The sequence below is a fragment of the Zootoca vivipara genome, chromosome 8 (genome assembly GCF_963506605.1).
Source record: "Zootoca vivipara chromosome 8, rZooViv1.1, whole genome shotgun sequence".
Classification (NCBI taxonomy): Eukaryota; Metazoa; Chordata; class Lepidosauria; order Squamata; family Lacertidae; genus Zootoca; species Zootoca vivipara.
The window spans coordinates 44,787,564-44,806,354 of record NC_083283.1 but is presented as its reverse complement, the minus strand read 5'-3'; the positions used below and the strand labels follow the sequence as shown (position 1 = coordinate 44,806,354).

At 40.3% G+C, this 18,791-nt stretch overlaps 2 protein-coding genes across 2 annotated transcripts in view; one reads left to right on the top strand and one right to left on the bottom strand.

The window, feature by feature from the left end:
- TMEM241 (transmembrane protein 241) overlaps positions 1 to 1,183 on the bottom strand; it is a 42,014-nt gene extending 40,831 nt beyond the window's left edge. Inside the window, exon 1 of the mRNA XM_035125439.2 lies at positions 970 to 1,183. Coding sequence (XP_034981330.2) covers positions 970 to 1,041 — 72 coding nt within the window. The 5' untranslated portion in view covers positions 1,042 to 1,183. The remainder of the gene's footprint in view (positions 1 to 969) is intronic.
- A 2,284-nt stretch (positions 1,184 to 3,467) lies between these two features.
- RIOK3 (RIO kinase 3) lies at positions 3,468 to 15,993 on the top strand. The gene is made up of 13 exons (XM_035125438.2): positions 3,468 to 3,764; positions 5,445 to 5,566; positions 6,210 to 6,355; positions 6,481 to 6,588; positions 7,658 to 7,767; positions 8,815 to 8,958; positions 9,304 to 9,431; positions 9,869 to 10,057; positions 11,193 to 11,352; positions 12,308 to 12,388; positions 12,473 to 12,562; positions 13,117 to 13,224; positions 14,449 to 15,993. Exons 1-13 carry the CDS (start codon positions 3,690 to 3,692, stop codon positions 14,554 to 14,556), a joined length of 1,569 nt encoding a protein of 522 aa, XP_034981329.1. The 5' UTR covers positions 3,468 to 3,689; the 3' UTR covers positions 14,557 to 15,993.
- The last annotated feature ends 2,798 nt before the right edge of the window (positions 15,994 to 18,791 follow it).

The window sequence follows — 18,791 nt, the reverse complement described above, 5'->3', positions numbered from 1 at the left end:
CTGGAAGTGGCTGTAGATCCTGGAAAGGTTATACATTTCACTTGTCACAGAGGAGGGTACAAAATTGTCTGAAGCTTGTATTGAAGTACCTCATTGAGACTTGCTTCCAAGTAAATGTGTCTAGGATATGCAGTAGTTTTTTCTTTCTCCTAACTTCAGTGCCAAAAATGAAGAAACTCCAAGATCAAGAAGCCATGAGCATTTAAAAAAACCTAACTTAGAAGGCTTGTTTTAAGAGTCTGATCAAACATTTTAGGGTGGGAAAGCAAACACATTTAAATGGAAGAAATCCGTAAACTCTTAATAGTTAGGACCCAGGGTCCTAAACCTAAATATTTAAGACTTGCAGTGTATACAAACTATCAAAAAAGTTGTGCTTTCAAATGATAATACAAATAAAACTGCCACAATTTTCTTATCTCTTGAGAGCATGTTTTATTGTCTGTATATACTTTAAGGTTGAATGGGATGTGATAACCCCATTTGACCTCTTGTGCATGATTTTTAATTGTTTTGAGTTTTGTTAAGAGTTCTCACACAGCCCAAGAAGTATTTATACTTTATCCTTCACTTAAGGCAACTATAAAGTCATTAATTTAGTTTAGAAATTAACCTCTTGCTTTCCAGGGATAAATGTGAGGACCCTTCCGTCGTTCCCCCCCCCCCGGCCCCATATGGGGTTTAAGAATGGGCCAACTCAGAAAGTCCATTCCGGTAGTTGCAAGTCGCTACGAGGAGAAAAGTCAGTTCTCGAAAGAAACTGAAAATCAATGAGCAGCTGTTCATTGTCTCGCAGAGAAACAGAAGCTCACCGAATTTTTTTTTTGGGGGGGGGAGAGAAAAGGCAAACAGTGTGTTCGATTTTCCGAGGTATAAGAACTAGGAGACCAGCCAAGACTTGCGACCCTGTGAAATTTTTAAAGTCGAAATAAAGGACAGTTTAAACCAGCGGAGCTCTCTCAACCTCACCTTGTTGGTGAAATAAGAAGACAAGTAGAACAAACAGAAGGCGAGACCAGTTGCAGGTCTCTTTAAATACATCTGTCAAATCATTTCACCAGTCCGGGGACAGGGAAGAAAAGCACTTTCTCCCGACTGCTGCGACCTGCCAGCCCACTGCTCAAGGAAGAGCGGCTGCATGCGGCTGCCATGACAGAGACACGTTGCTCTGGAGTCTGCTCCAATGGGCGCGGAGGAAAAAGGGCCCCAGGAACCGCCTTCTTAAAGGGGCAACGGTTTCTCCAGGGCGGAAGGAAAAGAATGTGCAGCCGCTCTCCCCTTTCCTCTCTACGCGGCCTCAGTTCATTTTATAATACAGTACGCTTATACACCGTCTGGATGGTTAGTCTTTTCTAAGAGGGGTGCCGCCTGCAAGACACATCTCTTTTTCCCAAAATGCTTTTTGCTGCCTGTCCTCAGATTTCCAGAGCAGAAGGTTATCGTTGGAGGCGGCAGTGAAGAAAATGGAAGAACTCCAAACGGGACAAAATAAACAGCTTTTAGGATTAAAGACGAAAATCGGAGAAAGCACAGCTGTATACAAATGTACTATGGATTTTAGGTTTGCTCGCCCCGGCCATGGAAACTCCTTTCAAAGGATCAGAAACTTTATAAACAAGGAAGCTGCTCCAGACTCCACCCGGTATCCATGTACTGTAAAGATGAATCACCGTGCGTGCATATGCCACAATACAGGTTTTAGCCTTTTAGTGCTACAAGATTCTTTGTTGTTTTTGCTTTAGCAGACTAACACAAGGTAGTGATAGCATAGAAACGCGCAGTTTCTAAGTGCCTTGGTTTCTCTTGCAAAGTTTTTATCTTTTGGTACATTTTATGGTGGGACCCAGGTGGCGCTGTGGTTAAACCACTGAGCCTAGGGCTTGCTGATCTGAAGGTCGGCGGTTCGAATCCCTGTGACGGGGTGAGCTCCCGTTGCTTGGTCCCAGCTCCTGCCAACCTAGCAGTTCGAAAGCACGTCAAAATGCAAGTAGATAAATAGGTACCGCTACAGCGGGAAGGTAAACGGCGTTTCCATGTGCTGCTCTGGTTTGCCAGAAGCGGCTTTGTCATGCTGGCCACATGACCTGGAAGCTATACGCTGGCTCCCTCGGCCAGAGATGAGCACGCAACCCCAGAGTCGGTCGCGACTGGACCTAATAGTCAGGGGTACCTTTACCTTTACCTTATGGTGCACTTAGGGACGCGAGTGGCGCTGTGGTCTAAACCGCAGAGCCCTAGGGCTTCCCGATCGAAGGTTGGCGGTTGGAATCCCCGCGATGGGGTGAGCTCCTGCCAACCTAGCAGTTCGAAAGCACGTCAAAGTGCAAGTAGATAAATAGGTACCGCTCTGGCGGGAAGGTAAACGGCGTTTCCGTGTGCTGCTCTGGTTGCCAGAAGCGGCTTTGTCATGCTGGCCACATTACCCGAAAAAACTGTCTGCCAACAAACGTCGGCTCCCTCAGCCAGTAAAGCGAGATGAGCACCGCAACCCCAGAGTCGTTCGTGACTGGACCTGATGGTCAGGGGTACCTTTACCTTTACCTTTACGGTGCACTTGGATGATGTGAAACTAACACACATCCACTGATATAAATGAATAATTGTACCATATACAGTACAGTATTTATTTAAATAACCCCGAATAAACTGAGGGTTAATAATTTAGCAATCAACCAATTGACTATTTAGTTTTTTAAAAAAATACAATAAAAACTGCAAAGTGCTCCACTTATCTTCCAGATGGGGTGATACCTTAGAAATGGATTCTTAGGTTCTAATTCTGTGTGTGTGCGTGATTGATTCACAAATGTCCATATACAGTTTAAGGGTGCTTTTTGCTAGGGATTCATACTCACTTTCTCAGAAGATCAGACTTATTTGTAATAAGGAAAATGACAACTAAATGCACTGGAAAGAGGACAGGATAAATGTTCAATAAACAGGACCGAACAACACTGCTGTTTCCTGTCCACAGCAGTGAGCTGTACTTGGATTCCTGTATTTCTGTGCTGTGTGTTCTGGTCCCTCATCTCAATTTCTCCCCCACCTTTTACTGCCTTTTCTCATTCCTGAGCCTGGGTACAGATATTTCTGTACCTTTCCATGCACACTTTAAAATAAAAATCTACAGGAAGTGGACAAGGGCAACTCTTAGTTATGTTTCCCAATGGTGAACCCCAGAGCTGCAGACTGTGATTGAAAAAGAAACCCGTGTCGTGGGGGTGCCGAATCCCAAATGACAGGCATTTCTCATCTGAAAGAGAAGATGGATTTAAAAGTCATCGGTGAGGAGCCATTCGTGTTCCCATTTATTCAAAAGCGTAGGTTCCGGCGCTAATTTAGTTTTTTGAACAGTGGTTTATTTTCACGGCATTGTGAGGAAACAGTGCCATAAACGAATGAAAGGAAACGTTCAAGGGTTTTATCAGTACGGCAAGGGAGGAAGCGAAGCGACCGCCAACAGCAACACAAAAGCCTCTTAGGGCAGGGGAGATTCTAAAGGAAGTGACGTTGCCGGGACGTGCACTCGGCGAACCAATAGGCAATCAGCGCCGGCGGCGAAGGGGCGGGAGGAGTTGAGGCGAGCGGAGAAGAAGCCGGAAGAAGTTTTATTTCTGCCAGGCGCCCTCTTACCCTGTTGCTGCTCTTCCTTCTCTCGGCGTCCATCTCCGTTCCTTTGCACGTCTAACATGGATCCCGGAGGAATCGCTGCTGTCGTCCCCGCTCCTGAGGCGAGCGCGAGTCCAGCTTGGCCCCAAAGCAAGGTGAGGCAGGGAGGGCCGGCGGGGGGCGGCGGCAGTAGTGCCCGAGGTTTTTCTTCAGGCCTGGTCTAGATCCAGCCGCCCCTAGAGCGAGAGCCAGCTGAGGAGGCCTGAGGTGGCGGGATGGGCGTCGTCGTCGCTTCAGGCATTTGAAGGGCGGCGGGGGGGGGATCCCTCCATTGATAGAGCGGAGGCCTCGTCGCTTAATTCCCTGAGAGTAAACAAAATGAAATCCCCCCGCGCCTCACACACGCACACTTGGTTTCCTCTCAGGGAATGTTGTGGTGACTGTTAAGGAAAACGACGCTGCCTTCCCTCGCGGAACCTGAAGTGTAGTTCTGCCTGCCTCGTTCTTCTGCGGGTGTGAACGAGGCGTCAGGCCTCCAGGGAAGGAAGGAGCCCTTGGCTTTTCCTCCTCTCACGCCACGCTGGTTGGGGCGGGTGGGGGCGCGGGTTTTATTGGCCGAAGTGACCCCGCCGTTGGCTCCTTCCATTTCCACCGCCTCCCCACAGGGTTGCTCTAATTCAGAAGGCCGACCTTGTGCTGGCAGAGACGAGTAAAGGGTCCAAGGGGTCCTGTGAGGATAGAATTGGGGGCTGGTGAGGGAACCACCATTTCGTAGCCACCGGAGGCTATGTGGCAGAAAGGTGGTAGGTGGGACAGAGCTGAGTGAGAAAAGTAAATAATAATACTCTTTGTAATGATTGGCAGTAATAACTTATTTAAGCAATTTTGAGTACGCTCAGATAAGCTTGCCTGTTTGTCAGTCTTCTGATAAGAGGCTACAGGTGGATATGGTGCTGGGCTCAGAGCCAAGTAGTGCTCTGAAACCTGGTACAGTATTCATTGAGAGAGAGACCATTAACTGGTCCATCATTCATAAATTAGAATGTAACAGCTGTTTTACAAATTTTTAATAATTTAATAATTCCTAACTCGCAATGGCCTGTCTCTAATGTAAGCTGGATCAGATAGGCTGCAATCTAGTTCAGAAAGAGCAAGATCAGCCTTAGTGTTGTGTAACATGAATTTATTAGAGAAGAGTTCTTTGTAAGCTAGACCTTTGGTTCTTTATCAATAAAGTTGGCATGGTAAAAAGCATTTGTTCTCTGTCATGTGGATCTTTGATCAGTTTGGACACATATTCGTCAGCCAATAAGACACTTTTATATAAACCCTTCTGATTTTTATCAGTAAGTATTTTGTAGGATGATTCATAGTTGGCACTCAGTATTTGAAACTCCCATTGTTCTAAGTGCATTTTGCGACAGGGAATTTCATTAGCGCGAGCAGTTTCTGAGCTCTGCACGCAGTACACTGTTGGCACTGATCAATGAAAAAACACATGGGGAGACTATCTTATCCTGGACATGTTTAGTTATTTAAGTGGAGAAAGTGACAATTTCAGATCTGAAACAGAAATTGAGCGGTTAAAGAGGCAAATATTTAAACAGCTCTCATATTTTAAATGCTGATATATTTTTATGTATACTTTATAAAGGCATTGTGCAATCTTTAAATAAAAAAGTAGTATGACTCACTTCTGTGACTTCACAAGACTGGATTCATTTTACACAGTGTATTTCCGTGTATCTATACAAAGAAATGTGACATCAGGATTTTATGCAAAGAAAAATTATCTGTCTTATCCATAGCCAAAAAGATATCTATTTTTGTTGCAGTGTCCATGGGGAACTCCTAAAAATACCACAATATCATGTTCTTTTGCTGATGTCATGAGTGAACAGCTAGCTAAAGAGCTACAGTTAGAAGAAGAAAATTCTTCTTTTCCTGAAGTGGTATCGTAAGTTGAATATACTTACATTATGAATGCTTATTACAGACTTAGTTGATTGTTAGTGGGATCCTGTATTTATTTTATTTTTACAGCTGCAATTCTTCACACCTGTACGTGGAAGTATATATTACATAATATATTACTTAAGTAGAACTTCTGAGTGCATAGAGTCAGATGGTGAGTGTGATTTTGGGAAACTATTGTAGCAATAACTACAGTATTGGGTCAGTATTGGGGCTTGACAAAGTCTTTTCGTTGGGATAAAAAAAGCTACCGGTAGTTACGGCCCTTCCTACCTTCTGCTGCCATAGCTTTCTCTTCAGGTTTGAGAGAGGAAAAAAGTTGGTGCCTAGTGAAATGACTCATCTTACACAAGGTGCCTGAATTGCTTCCTTGTTTGAAGTGAGCTGTATTCAAAAGGAAGGGAGTAGAATTACCACACTCCCTGTTGTATACTGTGTGGAAATTATTTAGTGTCCTGCCAGGCTCCTTTAAAATGAAGAAATTGCTTAGCCACCTCCTTGCTTTTTAATTACACAAAGCAATTAACTTCCTCCTCTGCAATGTATATTATATGGCAGCTAAAAATGTACTATACCAAGGGCTGAATTGTCCCACTAAGTGTTCTCTTTTGGTCTCTCATATCCAGGGCTGTTGAAGGATCATTTATTAGTGGGGAGAATATTGATACTTCCAGTGACTTGATGCTGGCACAGATGCTGCAAATGGAATTTGATAGAGAGTATGATGCACAGCTTCGACGTGAAGAAAAGAAATTCAATGGAGATAGCAAAGGTTACTATCATGAGTCATGATTTCTTTGTTAGGGTGAATCTTTCTGTTTCTCAGTAGCCCTTCTATCTTTGGATGTTGTGTGGTGGCCAGCAACTATTAAGTCATATACATTTTTCCCCCTCAAGTGTCCATATCTTTTGAGAACTACCGCAAGGTACATCCTTTTGAAGACAGTGACAGCTCTGAAGATGAGGTCGATTGGCAGGATACTCGTCATGATCCTTATAGAGCAGGTACCATTTGGTTTAAAAACTTATGAAATGTACCATTTTTATACACAAAGTTTTTCATATCGTAGGATCCTGAAAAAGTGTTTTATGAGGTCATTGGTAACTGCTTAATGAAGATCAAGCTGTCAATTACATAATATGCTGTTATCTTTTAAATATTATAATGTTTAATAGAGCACATGGGAGTGCTCTCAATAGCAAAAGGCAAACCCCTGCTAAATTGTAGCTTGAATTTTAAAATTTTTGAATAGAGCAGGCATTCCCAAACTCGGCCCTCCAGATGTTTTGGGACTACAATTCCCATCATCTCTGACCACTGGTCCTGTTAGCTAAGGATGATGGGAGTTGTAGTCCCAAAACCATCTAGAGGGCCAAGTTTGGGGATGCCTGGAATAGAGTATAGGGAGGAGAAGAAAAAGAAGGAATAAAGTTTTGGGAGGAGAAGAAGAAGAAGGAACTGAGTAAAGCAGTTATGTGTATTTGTCTTGTGCAAAGATTGTCTGGAAGACAAATTCAGGAATGGGAAGCTGCAGCCTTCCAATAACTTTGTTCATGCATTTTCTAGTTATGTTGATTAAATATGAAGTATTACCGGTAGCAACTCACATTTCAAAAAAACTTTACAAAATGAGCCCCCTTTTTGGGATATGAAAGTGTCAGATTTTCTCAAGCTTCCCTAAGAACTAAAACCTTTTTGTTCACTATAGCTGCAAAGAAATAACAGCCAAAAGAAATGGAAAGGATCAGGGTAGTTAGTGTAGGGAACCATATGTTATAATTACAGTACACACACACAGACACACAGTAGCATTTTATTTTGCTGGGCAAAATAATTTTTTATATATCCTTTTTAAGATAGAAAGATTCTGTGTAGTATATTTTATTGCAACTTTCTGAAAGGGAAATATCTGGAAATTGTCAGCATGAATGGCTAATGCATAAACGTTTAGGATGTTGATAGTGTCAGTGTAATTTGTGCCCTAGAATGCTTTGTAGGATGTGGCTAAAAAGGTTGCATACATTTACTAGTCTTGGAAGTGTATTTTGAGTGCAATATTTTTATTATTCATAGTTAAGCCCACTACTACTCCAAAGAAAGGCTTTATAGGAAAAGGAAAAGATATTACTACCAAGCATGATGAGGTCGTGTGTGGAAGAAAGAATACTGCTCGAATGGAAAATGTAAGTTCTGTCCTAAGTTTATGATTGACATTCCAAGGTTGTTCCATGACTGCTTGCAAAACATATATTGCTGTTGACTCTTTATATATTCCGCTTCACTTCCCATGATAACCCGGTACTTTATACAAATGTTATGATAGTATCTATGCAAGTATTTAAACTTTTTCTATGCACCTGTTTAAAAACAATCATATGGCTCTATTTGCACATAACACTAAGCCCTGGTTTGTTGTAACCATAGTTTGCCCATCTATGAGGTAACTCATAGCATGTTGAACAAACCAGTCATGGCTTGTTTCTCCCAAGCTAAATTTGTTTTATAGCTGCTCTTACCTCATGCCTCTGTAACTTGGTGGGTATCCAGCACAGGGTGGCCAACAAAGCATGGTTAAACAAGCCACACTTTGTCTAAACAAGCCATAGTTTAGCACGGTATGTAAACTGGGCCATGATCTCTTAGCTTCTGAAGAGTGTTGTCAGAGATCCAGATCCAGAAGGGAGCACGGTATCCTATTACCTTGGAATGCCCCCTAATGTCTCTGATTAAATACTTTCATAGAAGGATTTCATAGGATCAGAAATTGTAGAGTTGGAAGGGACCATGAGTGTCACTTAGCCCAACCCTGTGCTAGAGGTTCATAGTATAGTTTCCCCATATTTTTATTCTTTTTTATAACTATATTGGTGTGTTGTAGTTTGTATTTGCCATGGCCTCTGACAAGAAAAAATAAATTTCTTATCTGTATTACTGTCACCTGCAGTGTGTTTTAGTGGATAAAGTACTAAGCTTGAACTTGAGATATCTGGGTTCAAATTTCTGCTCTGTCTTAAAGCTCCCAAACTGGCCTGGAGCGAGTCTCTCTCCCATAGGTTTTCTCTTTAGGTTGTTATAATAATATGGGGAAAAGTTATACCTGCTGTTCTGAGCTACAGTAAGTAGTGGGCGTGCTGCAGTGTAGGTCTCCACTAGCAGCAACTTTTTCAGACACACAGAATATCTGGGGTTAAAATTCCATGTCATTCACTGAATTTCACCTGTCTTCACAGTTTGCCCCTGAATTCCAAGTTGGTGATGGAATTGGTATGGACCTAAAATTGTCCAATCATGTCTTCAATGCTCTAAAGCAGCATGCATATTCTGAGGAACGTCGAAGTGCCAGGCTTCATGAGAAGAAGGAACATTCAACTGCTGTACGTTTTGGTGGCTCATACAAAATGAAAATTGCATAGTTTAGCAGGGCTATGTCATTTAGAATAAACTTGATACCTGAATGCTGAAAAAGTTAAAACTTTTCTGGAGTCATAACAACATGATTTGAGAGTTGTACCTGCTGAGTAGGTTGTTTTGATGTTATAGGAGTTTTAAGTCTGAAGTAATTGATACAGAAAAAAATAGAGAGGATCGTTTTAAAATTTAAAGCACCTGATCAAGCTAAAGTTCATAGCACTTTTGTAGATTAATCAAAGGAATGTTTTGTCATCTGAACTAAACATACAACATAATAAAAGTTTCTCTTCCATGCTCTTCTTGTGCAGGAGAAAGCAGTAGATCCTAAAACACGCTTACTTTTGTATAAGATGGTCAATTCTGGAATGCTGGAGACCATCACTGGCTGCATAAGTACAGGAAAAGAGTCAGTGGTGTTTCATGCATATGGAGGAAGGTATTTTTAAAAATATGTTTATGATACGTGTATTGTGTAAAAATGGGAGCAACTGCAGAGCAACATAGTATTTGGAATATACTGTTGGTTAGCTTAAATTTTATAAAATTGTTGCAGTGGAAGTATGCAGCATCACACTTGTCCCCCTTCCTTAAAAGTAATCATATTATAGACTATCATGAATCCTTAACTTAAATCTACTATTTAAATCTAGTAATGTTAAATATACGTCATTATGAAATGAATATTTAACTGACACAAATTCAATGGGTCAAATGTTTGAAAGCTGACATATTGAGATATAATGCAATGAAATAATTTCCCAAATACCTTCTTGTCTTTTGCTTTATACTTTCTCATCTGTTTTACTGGTTGAAGCTTCTTTAAAATTGGTTTGTAGGCATGTAACTAAAACTTCTTTTTTTCCCCTCTTAAAGTTTGGGTGAGGATGCCAGCCCCATACCTTCAGAATGTGCCATAAAGGTGTTTAAAACAACTCTGAATGAATTTAAGAATCGTGATAAGTATATCAAAGATGATTATAGGTTCAGAGATCGTTTCAGCAAACTGAATCCACGAAAGATAATCCGAATGTGGGCTGAGAAAGAAATGCACAACTTAAAAAGGTATAGAAATGTAGGTGTAGGTATGAATAAGCAGTAGCATTTTGTTGAAAACCAAGTACTTGGGAATCAATGTAAAATCTCCCTTCAACATTGACTATGTGTCTTGAACCATGTTCCTTTATGAAAATATTTTAAAAAATTTACAATTACTATTTGCTGTATCCATATACTGCTATACAGGTAGCTGTTATGCTTTAAAGCTTAATTCATTTAAAACTATATAGTGCCTGTCATGCTCACATTTCCAGGTGGTATATACAATAAAATACAAAGCTATACAAATACAGTGGTACCTCGGTTTATGTACCTGATCCGTTCTGGGGTGCCGTTCGTAACCTGAAAAGTACGTAACCCGAATGGTGTGAAAGGCAAACTGCGCAGAACGCTTCTGCGCATGCGTGCGTGGCAAACCCAGAAGTAAATGTTTCCGGGTCCACCGCGTACGTAACCTGAAGCATGCGCTACCCGAAGCGTACATAACCCGAGGTATGACTCTATACAATAGGGTTAAAAATAAAAAATCCAACATAAAGCATAATTGAGTACAACCCATTAGTTAATACATTTAAAGCTGTTATTAAAATGTTATATGGCAGTAATGAGGAATCTGCAGCCCACAAGTCTAATTAGGGCTGGTACAAGTGTGCCTAATTTGGCCCCCACGGCCACCTTCCCCCAATCCACCTGCCCCACACCTAAAGTTGTATATGATGTTAGGTGTGGGGCAGGGAAAGACATGGGTGCAGAGGATTGATAAGAGCCTTACAATGTGGAATCAAACAGGGTTTGCTTGATTGGCAGTGACTTCAAGCTCCGATTGGATCAGCTAAAATATCCTTTAACTGATTGGCTTGAATTCAAGCTGTACTGCAAAGGAGAAATGGATGACCTGGTGTCAGGTGATTGACAGGTGGGCAGCCCCATCCACCTGTCAAAGTGACCCACCAGAGGTGGGTGAGCTAAGGATCTTGCCTGCTCAGCTGAGAAGATCCACAACCCTGTTGTATGCTTTTATAAAGAGCCAGTAACTGTAATTGAGTCAAAACAGGTATGACAGTGTAGGCACTTTGGTGAGATTTTGACTACAGTAGCTGGAAATTCTTATGCTCTAATGCTTTTTTCATCTTCTTCACAGAATGCAGGCAGCTGGCATTCCTTGTCCAGAAGTGGTTACCCTTAAAAAGCACGTCTTAGTTATGTCCTTCATTGGCCAGGATCAAGTTCCAGCTCCTAAACTAAAAGAAGTAAAACTCGGTAGCGAAGATATGAAGAAGGCTTACTATCAAGTTCTTCATGTAAGATCGATACAATTGTCTTGTCTCAAAACTATTGGCAAGAGTTCCTTTCAATAACAGATAATTGATGAATATTTATTTACTTATTAAATTTATATAAATGTGCATGTAAGGTCCCTCCGCTGTCTGCTAAGATTGTTAAGATCATCAAATGAAGTACATTAGTTTTTCCATGGTCTGATTATTGGCTTGTAATAATATGGAGTCTGGCATTTTCATTAGGGGCACCAATGTTGTGGAACATGGGAGGCCCCATCAGTATTGGCATTCCAGCTGCTCTTAAAGATGCACCTGTTTCAACAAGCATTTCCCTGATCTTGAAATACTTTGATTGTTGTTTTAACTGTTATACTCTTTTAATAGGCTCATTTATAAGGGATGTGTTAATGTGGTTTTACTATGTACTTTAGTTATACAGTATTGTTTTTTTAGTCAGAACAGTATTGGAGTCAAAGATTACTATAAGTAGCTTGAACAAAAATTCGAATAAAGGACCACTGAAAGTGTTGGTTATGTGAAACCAGCAATTCTCTTTACAACAGTATTTCCTAGAGTCCTACAATACTTGGATTATATTTAATACTCCCGAGATTGACAGCCTGCCTTAGTGTAGTAAGTGTACTATAAAAAGTCATGGCAAAGTACTTTTAGTAGAAGCAAGAGGGATTAGGGCATTTTAAAATAAACATGCCTATCAGTCATATGCAGTTTCAATTCTGCACAGTTCAGATAAGCTAACTAGAGTGAGCATGCCAAATATTATCTGTAATTTAATTTGGTAATACTTTGTTTCTGAAAAATAAGCAATGTTCTTTTATATGGTTGATTTCTGTATCCAGCATGCATGTATTCATGCATATAGTGTTAATTTTTAATCAGTCTTCAGTGGTAATATTGAATAATAATTTAGTGGCATGGAGAGCATTCCCATTAATAAATTGCTGCTTGTTTCTAGATGATGCAACAATTGTATAAAGAGTGCAGTTTAGTTCATGCTGACCTAAGTGAATACAACATGCTGTGGCAAGGGGGAAAGGTAAGCAGATTTTGCATGGAGAAAAATAACTAGAGATGGTCCCATGTGCAAATATCTGAAATACTCATCTTATTTATATTATAGGTCTGGTTAATTGATGTCAGTCAGTCTGTGGAGCCCACTCACCCACATGGACTTCAGTTCTTGTTTAGAGATTGCAGGAATGTTTCACAGGTACAGCGTCTGATAATCTTGTTATTTTGTATTTGTATCTGTAGAATTGCATGATTTGATATCTTAACATGTATATGGAAGTTTTCTCAAAATATCACTTCATTCTGAAAATGTAAGTTTAATTTTAATGGGGAAGAGAGAGAATTATATTTAGAGACATTCAAGGAAAAGTTGAGAACAGCATCTTAAATTGTAATTGTTTTTCAGTCCCTTAGTTGCTTGTAATACAAATAATAATAATAATCCAGCTGTCTTTTTAATAGGTTATCAAAAGACTTTATTCAAGGCCCTGCCCTTGATCTGGAGAGTCCACTCCCCTTCGAAAAGTCCACTCCCCTTCGAAAATAAGACAACACAGGCTTATAAAACCTGCTTGTAGTTGTGGGAGAAATGCAGGATAGAAAGCTTAGGAAAATCTTATTGCAAGTCCAAATGTCCACAAATAATAGCTACCTCAGACAACTGCTAGACTAAAGAAAGTGGGAAAGAAGGGGTGGGGAAAGAAATGCATCTATGAATTCAATGGTTAAACTTATCTTTGCTTTTAATGAAAGTTCTTCCAGAAGAATGGTGTATCTGAAACACTCGGTGAAAGAGAGCTCTTCAATGCTGTCTCAGGTTTAAACTTAGCAGCTGACAATGAAGTGGACTTCTTAGCTGAGGTAAGTTCTCCCCGCCTTTGGAGTGTGTGTGGGAGTATAAATATGATCTTATTTACTAGGCTGCACTCAGAGAAGCTCTTAGAATATGCAGAGATATCTGCATTATGAAGGCAGGTAAAGGTAAAGGGACCCCTGACCATTAGGTCCAGTCGTGACTGACTCTGGAGTTGCAGTGCTCGTCTCACGTTATTGGCCGAGGGAGCCGGCATACAGCTTCCATGTCATGTGGCCAGCATGAAGGCAGAGTTGAGTCCAATTTTTTTTTGCATTGTTATTCATATATTTGGACATGCCGCTTGTCCTTGTGTGACCCAGCATTTCTGTCTAAATATGAAGCATTCCCCCTAGGAATATACGTGTGAGTACTACGGGGGACACAGATGGTGCTGTGGGTTAAACCACAGAGCCTAGGGCTAGCCAATCAGAAGGTCGGCGGTTCGAATCCCCGCGACGGGGTGAGCTCCCGTTGCTTGGTCCCAGCTCCTGCCAACCTAGCAGTTCGAAAGCACGTCAAAGTGCAAGTAGATAAATAGGTACCGCTACAGCGGGAAGGTAAACAGTGTTTCCGTGCACTGCTCTGGTTCGCCAGAAGCGGCTTTGTCATGCTGGCCACATGACCTGGAAGCTGTATGCTGGCTTCCTCAGCCAATAATGCGAGATGAGCGCCGCAACCCCAGAGTCGGTCACGACTGGACCAAATGGTCAGGGGTCCCTTTACCTTACTATTCATGAAACTTATTCATATACCATTTTAGTGAAACCCTTGGTTTCTGCAAAACTATGCAAAACTTATGTATGAAAATCCCAACTAACTCCCTGTTCTTAGAACATAATTGTGCGTGGGCTGAGCTGATGGTGCTGTTGTCTGCATTTCCCATTATGCCATGTCCATTTCCCCCAGCACAAAAGACGTTTTGTTACCCAGGTGAGACTATCTTGCATATTGTGTGTCCATCTATTTTGCTTCTGCAAGGGAAAAAACGTTGAGGATGGTAATTCTGGTGAAACAGAAAGAAAATAAAATTGGCAAAGCTCAATAATAGGCTTTTTGTATGCTGCATGAACTCACAATTGTTTAAACATGACTTGATCAGTAATTTGACAACAATAAAAGATGAAGACAAAGGCAGTACAAGTTCAGCAAATTGGTATCATGCCAAGCAGAATTGCAGTAAATTTAAGTATAGACTGTTTCTGACTACAATGTGTCTTTCTGTTTTATAGATTGAAGCTTTGGAGAAGATGAGTGAAGATCATGTTCAAAATCATGGGAAAAAGGGGTCTCTATATCCGAGTGATTATGGGAGTCCACCAACATCTTGCAATGAATAGCACTTTGAGTTGAACTGAAACATCTTTTTTGCATCTTACATTAAGTGCAGTGATTAAATGTCAGCTGCCAAAAGCAACAAAAGTTATGGTCAACTCAGAATGCCATAAATGAAACTTCAGGGAACGTGCTTTGGTGTTGTTGTTTTTCCAGAAAAGCCCACAAGTTAGGTCACTGGGACAGTCAATAACATGGCTCTGTGACAATGGAAAGTAATTTTCCTTTTCAATCTGACAAAATAATTTTTCAGGTGAGTGTAGCTGAGTTAAGAATATGGTGTGATAAAATATTTAATTTATTTAATGTCACAATTTCAGACTAAACTGAAGTACTACATAAAAATGGGAAAGAGTGATTGATACTCTTTCCTTCCCCTTCCACTTTTACATACTGGTATACCTGATGGAAGGAAAAGTTTAAAACTTTTTGTGTTTATGGTTTATGCACAAACTTTAATTTTAATAGTGTATGGTTAAAGGGAGGCTTGCATTATGTTTCATAACTATATTCAACATTGATTTCATATCAAAAGTTTACTATTTTTACAAAAAAATTAATATTCGATAAAATTTATATTAATCACTAAGAACAGCCTAAAACATTTTATATGATTTTTACACAGTAATAAAAAAACTTTTCCTGTAATTTGATTCTTAAATATGCAGGCCATTATGTTAAATGCTGAAAGAAGAAACTTGCTACTGGATTATCAATAGCAAAAATCTTTGGTCTTTGTTTCTTGAACAATACTTGAACGGAAGGCACCTTAATATGATTCTCACATGGAGGTAGCTTTGAAAAAAAATATAAACAAGTCTAAATTACACAAAATTAGTAAGGATGCACAGCAGAAGAAGCTTCTCTACAGTTGTATCCTAAATGCATAAACTTGAGATGATGGTAAATTTACATCTTTGTACAATAGATTCTTTAGGTGTGATTCAGAAAACATTTTGTCTCCGCATGTGTATGTAACATAGCCTCCCATGTAATACAATTTGATGCAGTTGATATGACCACATAAACAAAAAACCCAATAGAACACAAATCCTTGGTGATGCATATGTGTAAGAAATCTAGAGTCCTATAACATTGAACATGTCTACAAGAGTTTATATGGAAGTTGAGGAGAGACCTGCCTCTATTCATGTATTGTTGATTTCATTCTTGGAGTGTACCTAAGTGTAACTAAATTGTATCATTTCACTAAGGTCAGTATTAAAAAAAACCAGTTCATTCACTGACAGATTTATTAGATTAATGGACTTAGTAGGGTGGTAAAATTTTAGAATGGTCACCTTTTGTTTTCAGATTTCTTCTTTTAGATCCCTTCATTATGTTGTAATGAGAGACTGTTGCTGTGTGAAGCTCTCATGGGTGGCCTATGGAAATGCTCATTCCATGCAAAAATAAGTGGGATAATAAACAAATCTGATCTTATCCCTGTGTTCATGTAGGGTGTTTTTTTGTTTTTTGTTTGTTCAAGTCTTTGTCTAACTTTAAAAATTAAATTCTAGTTCAAAATCCATCGTTCTCACAAACGTGAATGAGTGTAACATGTTGAGGCTGGTCTATAGAAAAGATATTTAAAGTAAACATGGTATTTAACTGTCCATATAAAATCTGTTCAATTTTCAAATAAGACATTGGCAAGTACAATCAAATGCAGCCATCCAGTGAATGTAGCAGAAGTGAAATGTATGCTTTTTAAACTATTATGTTGTTCTTGATAGGCTTTTACTAAATTGGGTATTAAGAACTATTGAAAATTCTTTGGTTTTTAAAAAAATACCCTTTGACCAACCTCTCAGATGACCCACATTTTTTATTATTATCGTGTACCACCCTATACCCGCAGGTCTTGGGACGATTGACAACATAAAATCACAATATAAAAATGCAAAATACATAATAGAAATAAAAACAAGGACAACCCAATAATCCCCCCCTCCCCAACACATTTTGGAAGAGCATTTGTTTGGAAATGGTTTGGTGGTCTTGTTAATGATTCAGCTACTACAGCCACTTTCACAAATTTTGGTATTGTACAGTAAGTAAAAAACCTCTCCAAAAGCAAAAGGTCTTCAATGGGAAACAGTCTGCCAAATAGTAGAGCACGAGACGCTTAAACTGAGCATGAGTTTGAGCCTCATGTTGGGCAAAAAATCCTGCATTGCAGGGAGTTGGACTAGATAGATGATCTTCATGGTCCCTTCCAACTCTGATCCGATTCTGTGAAAAACAAGTCATTTTCCCTGAAGTACTGATGATTAATGTTGGGCAGTGGACAGAGACAGATGTGGTGTCTGTAAAAGCTAGGGCGGAGATGGCTATAAAAGGATCCTGGATATGTCAGGACCATTTGCCTAGAGTCCTAGACTGCCTGGAGGAACAATGGAAGAAGGGTGGTTGGGCCAAGCTAGTACAAGACTTGCTAGCCTCAAAAAACCGCAACGGACATTTTTTGTATTCTCTGGAGTTAGAAGACTGCTCAGGGATTTGATCTATAAGCAGTATAACCAGCAAGACTTCAATCTATACCTCAAAATTCTCCCATTGGTACCATTTGCTGAAATCTAACCACACCAGAGGCCATTATTTGCAGACACTTACCTTTGTCTCCCTGAGAACTGCTTTTACATCTCTCCGCTTTCAAACAATGCCCACATCAGTCTTAGATGGAAGATACTGTACAGGAAAGTTCCAAGGCATTTAAGATTCTGTATGTGTGGGGCAGGTGAAGTTTGAATATCTTCCCCATTACATACATACTCCATTGTCAGCTCAGCTCTATCAAAACCCCAGAAAGAGATTTTTGGAACAGATGTTTGCACCGCTGCAGAGACAGAACCCTGAAGTGAAAATACGTTGGCTATTATATGACTGCAACCCGCTTGTCACATATATAGCACCTTTATTCGCAAAAGTCACTACAAGTATTTGTGCTAGTCACATAAAAGACAATGCAGTAGATTCATTAATTTGTTTTATTGTAAATGGTTGCTTATTTCTGGATCTTAACAGGTTTTCTTGGATTTGCTGGTTTTGTAACTGGATTTGTAATGGCTTTTAGTCAAATACAGTAATTGGTTGATTTATGTTGGGAAGTGTGTGTAGGAAGGAAAAGAGGCTTGACAGTACTGGTCCAAAGAGGTCAAAGACAAATAGTACATCCACTGTTGCCTTTTTCTAAACACATCTCGAAGGCCTCCCCCAGAGTAATGCTAATCCTGAGGTCATGAGAAACTTTTTCCTCATTATAATATTACAAAGTAGCATTACATTGAATTAGCTGCTCTGGGAACTTAGTACTGTACAAGTATGCTTCTGCATATCCAGTTATAATGGATACAGTTGTTTATACAACACAATACTGATGACAGGCTTCTTCTGGAGGTGATCCTTCCCTGGCTTATAAAAGCATTGAAAGTAAAAATGCTTTAATATTTGTCATGTTGAGAGCCAAGTCTTCCCACACAGGGAAACATGTCTGGTCCGTGGCATTTTGTTGCCAGAAGAAATATGCAAGGTGGTGTGCATCTCCTATTCTCTGTCCAGAAGCTGACCTGATGGGCAACTGCATCTTCCTTTAACTAAAGCAATGACCCACCTTGCTCCTCAGCATTTGAGAGTAGCAGGCAACTTGGTGCAGAGCTTGCAGGTAACTATTACCTCATTGCCTAATGATAGCCAGATTTGGACACTTGGTCACACAATGTGTAATTATGAAATTTGCGGGGTCAAGAAATTGTGATAACTACCGGTATTAGTTTAATCGGCTTTTGAAGTTTAGACAAATGTCTAGGATTTATGCAATCCTGTACATTACATTAGAAGCACTGCCCAATAGATTCAAGGGAACTTGGTGCCAAGTAAACACGTACAGAATTGCAGCAAATGTCTGCTTGCTAAATTGGGGCTGTAGCTCAGTACATTTGCAACACAGAAGGTCTTTGGTTCAACAGAAGGTCCCTGGCATCTCCAGGTAGGCCTGGGAATGTCCCCAACCCTGGGAAGCTGCCAGCTGCCAGTGTCAACAGACCCAGGACCCACTTTTAACTCAAACATGCCTTTGGGGACCCATTCCTTGACCTTTTAGCACGTACAGTACTGGGTCAGGGAAGCACGTAAAAGCAACGAGGACCCAGGCAGCAACAGCAGCCGCATCCTAGTATCCCCCGCTTCCCTGGATTTAGTGTAACAGGGAAGGGGTAGGGAAAGGAGAGAAAAAGAAAAG